General features: G+C 33.0%; 1 protein-coding gene across 4 annotated transcripts; it reads right to left on the bottom strand.

Annotated features, from left to right (window-relative positions):
- Positions 1–306: 306 nt before the first annotated feature.
- On the bottom strand, positions 307–15,427 carry LOC105317911 (proton-coupled zinc antiporter SLC30A1). 4 transcript variants are annotated; one of them, XM_011414716.4, is made up of 10 exons: positions 15,348–15,427; positions 10,726–10,967; positions 10,108–10,336; positions 8,741–8,929; positions 8,532–8,558; positions 4,712–4,853; positions 3,612–3,655; positions 3,389–3,468; positions 2,735–2,917; positions 307–2,367 (listed from the first exon to the last, which is right to left on the bottom strand). In XM_011414716.4, exons 2-10 carry the CDS (start codon positions 10,900–10,902, stop codon positions 2,158–2,160), a joined length of 1,281 nt encoding a protein of 426 aa, XP_011413018.2. In that variant the 5' UTR covers positions 10,903–10,967; positions 15,348–15,427; the 3' UTR covers positions 307–2,157. The 4 variants fall into 4 exon arrangements, with proteins under 4 accessions (XP_011413018.2, XP_011413017.2, XP_034338100.2 ...); XM_011414715.4 differs by lacking the exon at positions 15,348–15,427 and adding an exon at positions 14,885–15,231; XM_034482209.2 differs by lacking the exon at positions 15,348–15,427 and adding an exon at positions 14,994–15,231.
- Between the last annotated feature and the right edge of the window lie 184 nt (positions 15,428–15,611).

The raw sequence follows: 15,611 nt of genomic DNA, 5'->3' as shown, positions 1-15,611 counted from the left end.
AATGATTTCCCATAGATGGGAGGCTTGTATTGATAGTTCATTCAGTAAATGAGATTTCTATTGATTGTCTACATGAAATGAACATTTCAAAACCTAGTTAGTAGATAATACCTAAAAATGGTTGAGCTGTCATCAACATCCTGAAGGAGAATTTTGTTTATACTGAAAAACATTATTTTCCATGAAAATATAAATTTTTAAATTCAACTTTATAACTGTTGTGTGCACTTTGCCCAAAACTGCAAGTTCGCACAAGGTGTGGAAACTTGTTGGATGAAATTCAGAATACATATTACAACACTGAGGGAGTTTTATCATATGTTTAATATTGAACAATAGAATAACAGTTATTACATTGAAGATAGTTTAAAATAATAATAAAATTCAAAAAATTCCATCCTTATGATTAGTGCAACACAGGCATAGCAACTGTCACAGAGTACAAATATAGCACAGTACTTGTACATAGTACAAATTATTTTTACTATAGGTTTACTTGAGGGATGCCTGGTATGTACAATCAAACAGGCTTTACAAACAATATTTTCCGTTCAACACTTCTGGTAAAAATAAAGTTAAAAAAAAAGGTTAAAACTAGATCAATCATATTTAGTCATTTTAAAAATAAAGCATTTTGTGTCTTGAAAATATATGTTTAATATAAAAAAGTTCTATATTCATGAAAATTAACATTTGTTATCATAAAAGAAGAAAAATATAAATCAATATTGATACACGTATACCCCATGAATGTCTAAATGATTGTAGAGTACGGTAATAAATGGAACTGGAATTATACTTTGTGTCTTGATAAAAAAAAAGTTTCATACATAAAATCAAAACCTTCCATTTGAATACATGTCCATTGAATCATTCCATAAGTTGTCTACCAGTATTTCAAATGTTATTGTATTCCTCATTCACACATTTCTAAAACTGCATAAAAAGATGAAAAATATACTGTATTCTTCTTTATAAATTTTAAAAACATGTAATCACAATTATACAACATACTGACATCATACAGGTTTAAAATAAATGACTGTACATAAATAGGTTTGAATTTTTTACCTGAATTACTGTGTTTTCATTAACATTTCACAGCATCAAATTTTGTGATATAGTAAAATAATTTTACTAATAATAGTATCTGTGAATTTAACTAAAAATCACAGTTTTGAAAGTTGGACAATGATCATTTCAATAACATTTGATATCAAGTTTTTTTTCTTGATTAATGTTTTTTGTGGAATGGTCTGACAACGAAATCCCAAAAAAGAGTGTTTAATGAATACTGAAGAAACCACGGTAACATGTGACACCTGACAGGTGAGAGGGAACACCTGGATTCTGAGTACCTTGCATCTTACCATCATGTTTGTTCATGATCTATGATATAAAAATTTTGTTCACCAACAGTAAATGCAATATTTTCCCAACCAAAAAAATTAGCAAAATAAATATAAACAAACAGAAGAAAACAAACCCAGTTAATATATGAAGCAATGTAGAATAGCTCACACAACCTTATCATCAAACAGCGGTTCATTTACACAAGTAATATTTAAAGCATTAAAACATGGATTTCACTTGGTTTCATAAAACATGCACTAATAGTTTCTACTGGTTCATTGAGTCCATGATAAGTTGCCAAACTTTTTCACCATTATCACACAGGAAGTAACTTTTCCTGATTTGTAGTATTCTGTCAATGACCCGTCAAAATATGACATTTAAAATTTTACTTGTGTGTATGTTACATACTGAAACACATTCTACATTAAACATGTTTAATAAATATATTTTTTGGGGTTTCATAAATAATCTGAAAATAATAAGAACACAACTTAAACACAATCACTTGACAGTGAAATAGCCATATACATGTATGCCATTCACCGTCCTTTTCAATATATCACACTGCAGTGTGCATTACATTGATTAATAAGCAAACTGGCAAGACAAATATCTAAACCCTGTTTCCTGGTCCCACCATTGTCCTCTCTTATTGCACCCTGTGTTTTGTTGTGTCTATCACATCGCAATCACAGACAACTGTAGAATTATACAGACAAGCATCCTATCACATCTGTGAGAGTGTATAGAATAATTATCCCTGATCGGCTATGTTCCTAAATCCCCTGCCCCTCCAGCGTGTTACACCTCCTCCAGCGCTGTTGTTTTGGGGTCTGATTTGGAACGCTCCAGCCCCTTGGTGCTTCCCTCCCTTAGGGGGCTATCCCCGTTTTTAATTTTTTTGGAGTCCGTTCTTTTTTGACCACAGCAGGTGTCAGTGTAACACACCTTGTCTGGTCCACACTCCAGGATACAGTTTGTCTTGTTCTCTTCCCCTTCCTCTAGAGGATCCTAAAGCACAAATCAAAAACCCATCAATCAAGTATAAAAGCATCAGTCTATAGCTATATGCTATTTTTGAATACAGAGGAATTTAAATAGCTCTGTCAGGGAAGAGGAATGCTGGGCTTGTTATTTTTCATTGTTAAAATGATCAGAATAGGCCACTTCAAATTTCATAATCAATAAAATAAAGTATTAAAAATGAATTTTCTGATGATTCGTCAAATGAGTTATTCACCTCCTCCCCTCTTACTGAAAGCTTTGAGACTGTGTATTTATATAACAAGATAATACACAGAATAGTGATCTATAGGTACTTAACAATATTTCATTAATGAAAAAAAAAATTGACAAAACAAAACCTAAGAGATATTACCTGTACAAACTCTGGTTGAATTGAGGTTGAGTGGATTCCTTCGTTATGAAAGATCTCCTTCACTGTCTCTGATATTGTAAAATAATCATGTAGATTTTTACATGTGATGTGAGCTGATGCAATGATCCTACTGCCGGCTAGCTGCCATACATGGAACTCGTGAACAGCAAGAACACCTTCAACCTAGGAGTTAGAAGAATAGACTCAGAAATCAAAAATACATCTAACAAAAGTTCTTCCAATTGAAGTTTGAGGCAGAAAGTTTCATTATGGTAACTCTTGGACTTGAAATTAATAACCAGGATTGCAAGTCACAAAGTGTGACAAATGTGAAAAGAATTTAATTGGAGAAAAAAATAAAATTTGATTCCATACTATACTTATCTTTTCTGGTCAGTTTTAAAGTACCAGTATAATTAAATGTTTGAGAAGCCTGATAAGGGAAAGGCTTAGAAATTGTTCAACAAACACTGTCCATCAAGTCTACAGACAAATATTTTCTCTCTTTGTAACTTGAATTCTTTTTCTCACTCCTTATCAGATACAAGTTTATGTAATTTGGGCTTTACAAGTGGGTTTAAATTTTTTTTTTTTTTTTTTACAATTGTTACATGTACACATATCATCTGTTCAAAGGTGAACAGCCCCACTCACCTCTTCTATTTTTCTTTGAATGTCCTCAAGCTTTATATGAGATGGAACTGTCTGCAACAAAATGAAACCGGACTCTTTTACTGAAAGAGAAGAAAAGACATCTTAATCAAGACTTCACATAATTTCATATATTAAAAAAATTGATAATTTAATTTTTTTTCTCATAATATTGTGCTTAAGTTCTAATATTTGGTTTATAGAGAATATTGCGAGGTATACTCACAGAGAGGGAATGTGGTTCCTAGAATTATTATCACCATTATAATGCTGTAAAAAAATCATAGATGGTCAGAATTCTGGTTACATTTATTATTCGTCAATTTTAATATTTTGTGAAACTGTGAAACATTGTATCTTTCTTACTGATATATACATGTACCTATCCCCCACCTCAAATTTTTCTTAATTTCTAAAGTCATTAAAATATAAAATATACGGGTACAGAAACACATGGTCACAGCAAAAACTCTTATTACAAAATCATGCTTAGAACTAGAAGTCTGTATTACAAAACTATTGAATAAAATAAAATAAAATCCAAATTGCTCATTCCTAATGCTTTACTACAACCATGATTTACTGTACTGTGTAAATGATGATACTGATCGATCTATTTGTAGTCAGTGTAAGTACTGTACAAGTGTTGTCTCTGACTTGTCTATTTGTCGTCAGTGTAAGAACTGTACAAGTGTTGTCTCTGACTTGTCTACTTGTAGTCAGTGTAAGTACTGTACAAGTGTTGTCTCTGACTTGTCTATTTGTAGTCAGTATAAGTACTGTACAAGTGTTGTTGCTGACTTGTCTATTTGTAGTCAGTGTAAGAACTGTACAAGTGTTGTCTCTGACTTGTCTATTTGTAGTCAGTGTAAGTACTGTACAAGAGTTGTCTCTGACTTGTCTATTTGTAGTCAGTGTAAGAACTGTACAAGTGTTGTCTCTGACTTGTCTATTTGTAGTCAGTGTAAGTACTGTACAAGTGTTGTCTCTGACTTGTCTATTTGTAGTCAGTGTAAGTACTGCACAAGTGTTGTCTCTGACTTGTCTATTTGTAGTCAGTGTAAGTACTGTACAAGTGTTGTCTCTGACTTGTCTATTTGTAGTCAGTGTAAGTACTGTACAAGTGTTGTCTCTGACTTGTCTATTTGTAGTCAGTGTAAGTACTGTACAAGTGTTGTTGCTGACTTGTCTACTTGTAGTCAGCTATAGATACATGAATTGAATAAGAGTTGTCGCTGACTTGTCAATTTGTAGTCAGTATAGATATTGTGCAAGTGTTGTAGCTGACTTATCCATATTGTATAATAGTTTCTGTCCAAACTTTACCTCATGGCTGGGTCAACATAGAACCTCCACTCTCCCTCACACAGCCAGATGATCAGGGCACTGATGATGACGACCACAGACCCCAAGGCATCCCCCAAAACGTGCAGGAACACACCCCTCATGTTCAGCTGGGAGCTAGAAGCTGTCAAAACCAAAGAAAGATTGACTGTGAATCAAGCTGTAAAGTTACTGTAAATCAAGGAGCATATCTATTGTAAATTAATTAACGTCTCTACTGCATTTTAATTACGGTAAATAATCTAAAGTAAATCAAGTCCTGTATAATCCTCTGTAAATTACCAGGTATACATGTAACACATCTTTTGTATATCACTGGTATTTAACATATTTACTGCAAATCATATATACATTATACTCTAAATTAACATAAACATGTACACTGTACATTACCAGTAATTAACAAATACACTGTACATTACCAGTAATTAACAAATATACTGTAAGTCATATATTCCTAATGCACTGTATTTACACTATACAAAGTAAATCCTATTCTATTAAATCTATTAAAAGTATAGATAAATTAATAACTTAGATATTCATACCAGTATATAACATAATAGTAGCTACTATCACCACTGTACATAGGTAACATATCTGTAATAGTAGCTAGTATCACCTGTGTTAATCTTTTGTGTACATTAATTACTGTTCTTAGTACGAAAGAAATATACTAGTATACTAAATAGTATATACTCTTTTTATGTGTTAGAGAGATTATTTATCATTGATATATATAAATAAATAACTATATGTGTGTGTGTGTGTGTTGTTGTTGTAAACATGTTTATGTCGATCAGTAAATTTATCAGAAAGGTTCCTTTTTCAATGCCTTGGTGATACCTTCTTATGTACCTATTTTGTGCTTTTTCTGCATGTAAAGTAAGTCTATATGTGTACCTAAAATGTACCCAATATGTATCTAAAGTATACCTACTTTTTATAAAAATGTGCCTAACATGTACTTTAAGTATACCTAAATTGTGCTGTCATCTTTAAGTAAAGATATGCCTTAAGCATGCTTTTGACTGTGCCTGAAATGAACCTATTTGGTGCCAAATATATGCCTATAATGAAATTGTACAGACATGCCTAAAGTATACCTATAATAGTACCTCAAGTATGCCTATGATAAGATTGTCTTGTGTACAGGCGTGCCTAAAGTATGCCTATAATAGTACCTCAAGTATGCCTATGATAAGATTGTCTTGTGCAAGACATGCCTAAAGTATGCCTATAATAGTACCTCAAGTATGCCTATGATAAGATTGTCTTGTGTAAGACATGCCTAAAGTATGCCTACAATAGTACATCAATATGTGTGTAATTGCTAGGCACATATTAGTCATGCCTACTTGTTAGACATACCTGCATCATGCTTTTTATGTGCCTTTATTTTTATATAAAAGAAATAAATTTTTAAAAAGCATGCCTATGTTGTACTTATTTTGGGAATAAGTACAAGATTAGCATGCCTAGAAAGTGCAAATTTTGAACCATGCCTAATAAATGGTTCCAAACTTGCATACTTTAGTTATGCTTTTTTTGTACCTAAATTTTTAGACAAAAAGTATGTCTATAATGTACATTTTTTGGGTATGGGGTATATCTCTAAAAAATAAAATCAAGTCAAATCTCTACTGCAAATTACTGTACATGTCGCAAATTTACTGTATATCAAATCAAATATATAAAGTAAAAGTTTCTGAGTGACTGATGCATAAGTTGGCAGGTGCCTTATGACAGTTTTACTTCCAAAAGGTGATTTCTTTTGACCTATTTAATATGTATATTCACCAAATCACTTGAAATGTTCTGTGTCAGTAAAGGAACTGTTTTGTTAGATAGCTCTATTATCTGCATCACTCTATACTACATGTAGAGATCTTTAATTTTAACAGAGACTGTGGAATCATTAGTATTCATGCTGGCTAAATGCATTATTAGAAATTCCCATGGCTGCTTACGCTTCGTTTCTCTCCGTATTGTTTGTGACAGAAGAACAAAGCGTAATCAACTGTGGGTATCCAACAATGAATTATTATCGTTCCCCGCATATTTTAATTATACCATTGGCAAATTCTGTTACATAAGTTTTATTTATAACTCATGATCCATCTTAATGTTACGCCCAAACTCCAAAGAATTTGCAATCCACTACTTGAAATGATTAAAAAGTTTTCATTAATGAGTTTTGTTTGTTTTGTTCCTCTATAAAGGCTTCTTAACCAAATTCACTCTGATTAATTTCTGTTGTCTTTTTTAAGCAGCAACTTTTAATAAATTATTAAATGACACTCTGCACGATTATAGAGTTAATAATGCACAATAAAATCACACAACTTTATTATGTTCCCAATTTAATTGGTATTAACAATATTTATATCCGTCTACTATGAATCTTAATTAGCATTATGATTTTAAATGAGGTATAAGTCACTCTGTGTACTGTATTAGAAATCTGTATCATGATTAACAATCTCTGAATACAAACTTGAATTACTTCATTGAACCAATGTAGTAAATGTATAGATATAAGACCGCGGAACATTAACTGGCAAGATTGGTTATATACAGCGTACATCAATTTCACTTGTTGCAGTCAAAACATTTGAAATGGGCGGGAACAAATTGACACGGAGGTCTGAGAAAACATTGGATTGAAACTGTATATGTACATGTAGTTATAGGAAATGTATTTTCAATCCACCTTGGCATTTCTAACTTGCTATATACATTTTAATTAAAGCGATCGAAAAACATTATATTTAGTATTAGCAAAGTGATTGTCCTGCGTATGATATTGGTATTTTTTCACATTTGCTGATTATGTACTTATTGATAAAATGTTTTTCAACCGCTTTTCTGATACTAACTAAAATGATTTTCGATCGCTTTACATTAGTATTCAAGTTAGAAATGCTGAGGTGGATTGAAAGACGTCCGTGTCAATTTGTTCCAGCCCATTTCAAATGTTTTGACTGTAACAAGTCAAACTGACGTAAGCTGTATATTTCCAATCTTGCCAGTTAATGTTGTCTTAAAACAGTGTGTCTGCACACTGGTAGGATTTGCAAGCATTGGAGAAGAGCACACACATACAAGTCAAATGCAGATCCAGAAAAAAAATTCCTTGATCCCCATACTCTCTGGATCTGCACATGTATGTATAGATGTTGGATAAAAACATTATTTCTATGTATTGTGCAGAAGGATTTGTACATGTTTCTAAGGACATTTTGAAAATATTTACATTATACATATAATATGAAAATACGAAATGTTCCTGGAGAATCAAATGAAATTTTTATTCACACTACAAACTTATACTTACAACCAGCAAATGAAATTACATTATAAATTTCTTAGTAAGAAATTATAATCTGAAAATCTAGCACACTAAACACAAAAGCTCTAGTGAAACACTGCAATTTTGTATATCAAAGTTCCTTTATCAGCTTACAATATATGTATGTTTTAAAGGCAAACTATGGTTTTGCCCTAAAGAACCTTTTGACCCAGTGATATATATATATGTTAAAACTTCACACAATGAAGAAAGCTTGAGTGTAAAATGAAAAAAAAAATCTACTCCCAACCACTGTGTAGAGACAAAGACTGAGAGTCACATAGACTGAGAAAGATAGAGTTCAATATAAGAGACCTTTGTGTTAACCTTGGAGACACTACAGAGATCCTAGTGTTTAATCAGAAGTAATTAAATGTCTACTGGAGATATTGAGAGGAGAGTGAGTGCGGGCTCTGTGCAAGGTTAAATGAAACAAAACAAATGGCTTACTCGGCTTTTTCCTGCTCTCCTCTATCTCTTTAGAAAGAAAACAAGGGCTTTTCACATACATATCTTGATTGTAACAATCATCACATTTTAATTTTTTATCCTTCACTTCACAAACTTAAAATACTGAAACAATTAAGACATATATAAACTTGTGAAAACCACTTCATTTAGACATCTGATCAATTGCTTATTTCCTTTGCGACACCTACCGACTTTAGGGTTATCTAAATCCAGTTTGACTGTCCCGTTCCGGATGGCTACTTCAGATGCTGTGTTGCTCCCTGCTGACCTGTCCATCAAGGCGTTGCTCTCTTCACCCTCGTGATGATCAACGTTTTCTGGGTCACCTCCATGACTGTGGCCGTGACCGTGACCTCCTGACCCCCCATGGCTGTGACCTAAAATACAATTCCATCTGCTTATGAAAAATGTTTGCTGTAAGACATTTCATATTACATGCTAATTGTTGGATCAAATGAAATTTTCTTGTTTCAGAAATTTAAAATTAAGTAAGACTGGTTATGTAATTTTTGTTTTTTGCATCCATTTCACATACCGGTACATTAATACAGCTAATGTGTCTATATAATAACTTATAATGGGAGCCCTTAATCTGAAAAGCAATATTCTTGACAAATAGACTAGCTTATATGAAGTACTTGTCTGGTCCATGTGAAATGATAATTAAATGTTAATCATACAAAAACTAATACAGTCTACCTTACATGAGCAGTAGATGTATACTTACGATCATATCTTAATTTAGATTGATTTGTTTGTATTATTTTAAACGTTTTAATTTCATAAACAGCATCCTGCACACAACATCTACATATATACACACACTATTTTTCAGGGATTGAGGACCTAGACAGGTGACAGTAACCAGATCTATTGTCTGTTTAATTCACTTGATGGATATAGCCACCGTACACAGATTTCACACCAGTGATTTTAACATTTGACCCGCAGCAATTCATTCCTAGATTGTTGATCTCATGCTTGCTAATCACAGGCAGTAATGGTCCAATTGTACGGACTAATGATGCATCTGGTCACTTTACTGCTCCAGTCATTACACTTATATATACCAGTACTGTAGCAGGACATACAGGGACTTTGTGAATAATTGCAGAGCCCGACATGTTTAACCATTAGTTATAACCTGTATATCTAAAATTATCGATTATAAACTCTCTCTCTCTTTATAAGCTTTCTTCTGAACAACAACTGGAACAGGTCTTATTTGCTTTTTATCTTTAAAAAAAATGGACTACCAATAACGTCCCATTACTGTAAATCAACTTTTATTTGCGAGCAAGAAATTTTCATTACTTTTGCGAGATTCTCATGGTTGTGAATATTTCTTGCTGCGAACCAGTCCTAATTGGCACATGGATATAATAAAAACATGAGTATGGTTATGGCTTGATTGCAAAAAAAAATATCGCTGTTTATAAACAAGTTTATCTCTAGTATTTCACAAAATAAAGATGCCAGTGGCATCATCCCACAAATAAAAACTGGTTTACATTGATTCCCTATGCTAATTAATTTCTTTGTTAATTATCCTCACCATGTTCATGGAACAGGAACAGCCCAATGACATTGACCAGCAGTCCAGCACCCCCAACAATCAGCAGCAGCTTGGGGTTGTTCACTTCTTCAAATTCCACCAATCGCTTCAGAGCTTCCACCAGGATAGAGAAGCAGAGCGCCACTAGAAAGACGGCATTCACCAAAGCTCCGAGTACCTCCGCCCGGATCCAGCCAAATGTATTCTTTTCTGTCTGCCATTTTGAAATCTGCCCAAAGAAAGGACTATTATAAACATTTCAATACATGTACTTAGTCTTTATCTGTAGTGGGGAAAAAAAAGTCTTTCATCAGTGCAATTCTTCTATTCACATTAAAAAACTTCATCCAATACTTTGGAATCATTTAAATTTTTGGGGGTCAAATTTCATGGATTGTGGATCCTTATTTGTGGGAATGTAATTTCTTGGATGCGTCAGTTTTCAGTTTCAGTAAGAAAACAAACCCTTTCAAAATTTGTTTTCATTGAGGATGTAAATTTGTGGGGGAGGGCTACCCACAAATACCACGAAAATTAAGCCTCCACAAATCCTAATGACTCCACAGTATATTGCAAAACTACAGTAGAATCAAGAAGAAACAAGGTGGCAATACTTACTCTAACGGAGGCAAATCCTACGATGAGCGCCACAACATCAGACAGCATGTGGAAGGAGTCGGCCACCAGAGCGATGGAGTTGGTGATGTAGCCGACGATGATCTCCACAAGGAAGAATGAGGCAGTCATGGACAGCATGGTCAGCAGACGACACGTCTTCCCCGAGTACTTCGCCATGTTGTAATTCACTGGATGTCTCCGACGTAAAGCAATAAAGATAGGTCACACTGCTTACAACCTTCCTGAAATAATGACACACTATTAGAATAGAGTTAATATTTAGCTCAAATAATGCTACACTAGCTGTTATGAAAAAATTAAGCACCAAATACATGTATATACTGGTATATCATTTTATTGGGGTAAAAGCATGCAATAGATTGTGAAGTTATGGTTAATTCAATTATCATCCATTTCAAATGAATGCTTATACATGTACATTATGTTTCTGTACTGTATATACCGGTATACATGTATAAGGTATGTCTGTAAAAAAAAAATAATTATAATCCCCCCCCCCCCCCATCACACATACAATTTAATACATGTATTTGAACTGAAAAGTATTATAAATCAATTTTCCCCATAAAGGCATTCCACACAATGTTATAATAGTCTTAAAACAATAAAATAAAATTAAAGTAAAATTAACATACTGGACTGGCAGCTGAAACTATTCCGTGATCAAATATCTAAATTCCCCTAGGTGATGTATTATATTTACAGTACTACAGTCTGCGTGCAACATTTGAGCGTGTGCTGATATATATACTCCCTAAATTAATCAATATAAAGAGTTGTTCCCATTTATGTGTATTTCAACCAGATGATTTGCATTTTTCCAGACCGCCAAGAAGATAAATAGCTTGAAAAACTTACAATACTGCGCATGTTTATTCATCTTCAAAATAGGTTAGAAAAATGTTTCTACAAATTAAAGTTACTAGTAGGCCGAGTTAAATAGATTGGACCAGCTTTGCACCAATCCTTCTGAAGCTTGAAACTAAATTAGTATATAGTACAATTAGTAATTGATAGGTCATCTAATCCATCTCTGTATAGTACGTGACACAAATGAAGAAAACACAATTATAGTTCAAGCAAAGAACATTCAAGAAATCATTTCACTCTCCTCTTACATGCCAGTTAACAAATCAAAGTTCTTATTTTACACTTAAACTTTACTGGAAAACTAAACAAAACAAAAATCTCTATAACATGATTAACATAACAAACACTTTTTGAAGACATTAATACAAGTTTTTATTAAGGATAAGATTTAAAATGACAGCTGAATTTTGAAAGTGGCATAGTGACACTGCTTGGTTGTTTTTTTTTTAAAATAAACTGACAACTGAAGGGTAGACAACATGGGCTGGACAATAAGAATGAAGTCTCAGCACTTTCATAGATTTGTACGACCAAATTTGCTCTTTATACTCAACCAAAAGGAAGGCATCTTTTACAAATGCTTGGCATTCATAAATTATTGTCAAGTATTAGATGACACAGATAGCAAATTTAAGTAGAACTGAAGATCAGCAATATGTGACTGCAATCATTCTTAGATCCATTGATATTTTACAGCAATTATTTTTATTTAGATGTCTTGGAATTCAATTCAACTAAATTATTAAATATAGGTATATGCAGCCTTTACTGTGTTACACAGAACAATCCAATCATGTACCGGGTAATTTCTTCTTGAAATACTGGTACATACTTTCTCCAACTTTATCAGTTAGCAGATTTTAAGAGTCAGACCTTCACCTCAATGTGACAGATAAAGTTAAAGATTTCCCGTAGTGTGACATTGTCTAGACCCTGTATAAGCAGCATATCTGGTATATCAGGCTACCTTTCAGAAATAAATAAAATAACAATTGCCCTGAATCATAATGCACTGTGTACTTTATCGCCCTGATAACATTCGGCCAGGTGACCCGACATTTTTTACATGCATGTCACAAAAGTACATGCACCAGTATACACGTACCATGTGATGGTGTGCCATAAATTGTTGTTTTAAAAGTTTAATAGCGTATATCACAGCTAAATTGCCTAAGGACCCAACAAGAAAATCTACAATCTCATGGACTTAAAACCAATAAAAACAAGGATGAAACAAGACTGAACAAATCTGTCTACATACCGGTAGATTTTCTCCTTCTGTCAAGATTTTCTAGAATCTACCAGTACTCTTCACTTGCCAAGTTACCATACCGTATCATTATTCAACTGTACCAATAATCTGTGCGACTTGTTTAAAGAAGTCTGATTCTCAGAACCTACTGCCTTCATTGGATTAACTTTTAGAAACATTATCATAAAATATCTTTTTGAAGACTAAAAAACTCGAATATTTTAAAAACAGGTGCATAAATTTTCTATTGTGTCAGTCTTATCTGATGATACACAGGGTAATACATTAACATTAGAATTTTCATTGACAATAACTATTTAATAAAACCTTTTTCGGAGAAATCTCTATAGCCTTTCAAGTGCTAAAATGAAGTACCATATAGAACATTCCATTTAGATGCTGTAAAACCGGTACAGATAGGTTTAAGGCAAAAAAAGTAATATGGTACGTCTTGTTCAGAAATCGGCATTCAGTTTAAATTCTAAATCCATACAATCAACACATCTAGTAAAAAACACTCAGTTCAGATGATAAATACATGTAACATATGTACTTATAAAGTATATAGCAATTGGTGCATGCATGAGTGCATGCTAAACCCAGAACATTCAGTTCCTATGCAAAATATGTGTAATATGTGCACATAAAGTAAAGAGCATTCGGTTCATACATGCTGAATATGCATGCTTGGAGTATTTAGTCCAGACTCAGAGGGACATGCACTGGTAAATAGACAAGGCATGTGTTAATGTCAAAGGTTAAGCAGTGGGGTGCAGTGTTCCCACATGTTAATTAATGAACTCAGCGGTAGAAGAGAGAGAATGACAAAGAATGCAGCTGGTTCATGTCTTACATTAAAGAGGGAAAATTACCATTAGACTTGACGGTCAGCACAATGATGCAGTATCATAACAGTGCATTCTGTTTTTATGTAGTAACACACATTCAGACTGCATGGAAAGTTACAATTGCATACAGAAAATTATTTGAACACTGAACAGCCTTGAACCATGCATCTTTCTTATAGTCCTTATCGTGCAGGTGTTAATTTTTTTGAGGCATATCAAATCTGAAGTAGCTAAATCTAAATCTGCAGCTAATAAATTTGATGGCCAGAAAATGCACTTGGTTGGCTATCCTAAAGATACACTGTATATATATATTAAACATTTGTGTTGCTTGTGTATATATTTGTTATAAACAGGTAAATACTAGAGTTTTATTTCCTAAACCTTGACCTAAAGAAAGTTACATAATGTTCTTTTTCTTGCTTGATGTTTTAAACTTATATCCAAGGATTGTTATTGAGTTAAATATATTGTCATATAATACATTAAAACCCTCGACAAACAGTCTTAATTTTTTATATCTACATCTGCATGTTATATAATTTACAAAATAAATGAATGAATATGATCTAGAGGATACAGTGTCAAGGTCTGGACCAATCCCCCTGATAAATTCAAACTTATTAAATTCAAATGGTAAAATTACCAAGAATCGGTCTCTAAACCCCTTCCCCTTTGGCAAACAAAATTATCCCTCAGACCCGGAATCTTTTACTGGAGTGGTCCATATCATCATGTCAATCATATCATCAGAGACATAAGTAAAATATTTATGTCTCTGATATCATTAAACTAACCTAATAATTAATCAATTAATTTTAATATTTACCATGATCGGCCTTTTTAACAAGCATTCGCTATCAAACATGATATCACGCATAACATATACTGTATTTAACCAAAATCAGTTCTCTTCCATGCATGGTCAAATGTAAAATGATGTTTCTTTTATGCAAATAAACTTTCTTCAAAGAGGGTACAATATCATAATACATGTTCATATATATCTTACATAACAATCAATAAATAATGAAATTGTTACACTTTTATAAATTGGCTGACTCTAGTCTATACGTAAATTAAGTGCAATGAAACACGACTTATAGATAGGCATAAATAATGAGACAATGAAACGTGTTGTAAAACGTTCATCAGCTGTTCAACTTACTGTGATCCTAAATAATCAACGCAGTGTATCAGTCCCACAAGAATATCACATTCATAAAATTTCAAGACTTCAGTTAATTATATAAAAGACAAAAATTTGCACACATCACCTAAAAAAGTGGCGAGCCGGTCTGAAGTCATTTAATGGAAATATATTTAATATGCACGCGGCACTCCATGTTTAAATGGGACTGTGTGCAAACAGCCATCGATAAAAAAGACTGAACTTTATCCGAGTAAGGTATTTGAATTAGGCCTATCGAGACCAAGTTCAAACCCCTAACCACCACAATGACCACGGCCTATGTCTCATTTTTTTGCGAGATCTTCGTGTGCACGTTTCTCAATCCCATTATGGGCCACAATGTGAAGGTCACAATCAGAGAATAATGTGTACAGATGTGCAGAGCTTATAAACATATAAAGAAGTTGATGTAAATCGTTGCATCATACTTTCCATGTACCTTTTGTAAATTGCAGTATAATTATTCGTTACACATGTTACGTGTGGTCTTGTCTCCACAAACATTGCGAGCAGCTGTTAACCCCAAATGATCTGTTTAGACTTTTATTTTATACAAATAAGTATATTCAGATAAATTTCTAAATTTTTGAGTTATTAGCAATGAAAATATCTTCATATTTTTCCCACATTCTTGAAGCATCGGTAATGACTTTGTTAATTGTTAATTTTCTGTAAGAGTCATGTAAAAACAGAAATTAAAACA

Source organism: Magallana gigas, chromosome 5, assembly GCF_963853765.1.
Source record: "Magallana gigas chromosome 5, xbMagGiga1.1, whole genome shotgun sequence".
NCBI classification, from domain to species: Eukaryota; Metazoa; Mollusca; class Bivalvia; order Ostreida; family Ostreidae; genus Magallana; species Magallana gigas.
Note: the sequence above shows the minus strand (reverse complement) of the source record. Positions and strands in the feature narration are given on the sequence as shown.

Coding starts and splice junctions, on each gene's coding strand:
- LOC105317911 (XM_011414716.4), bottom strand. CDS start 10,902: ATGGCGAAGTACTCGGGGAAGACGTGTCGTCTGCTGACCATGCTGTCC. Junction 10,337..10,725: donor TAGGATTTGCCTCCGTTAGA/GTAAGTATTGCC, acceptor TTCTTTGGGCAG/ATTTCAAAATGGCAGACAGA. Junction 2,368..2,734: donor TTCAACCAGAGTTTGTACAG/GTAATATCTCTT, acceptor TTTGTGCTTTAG/GATCCTCTAGAGGAAGGGGA.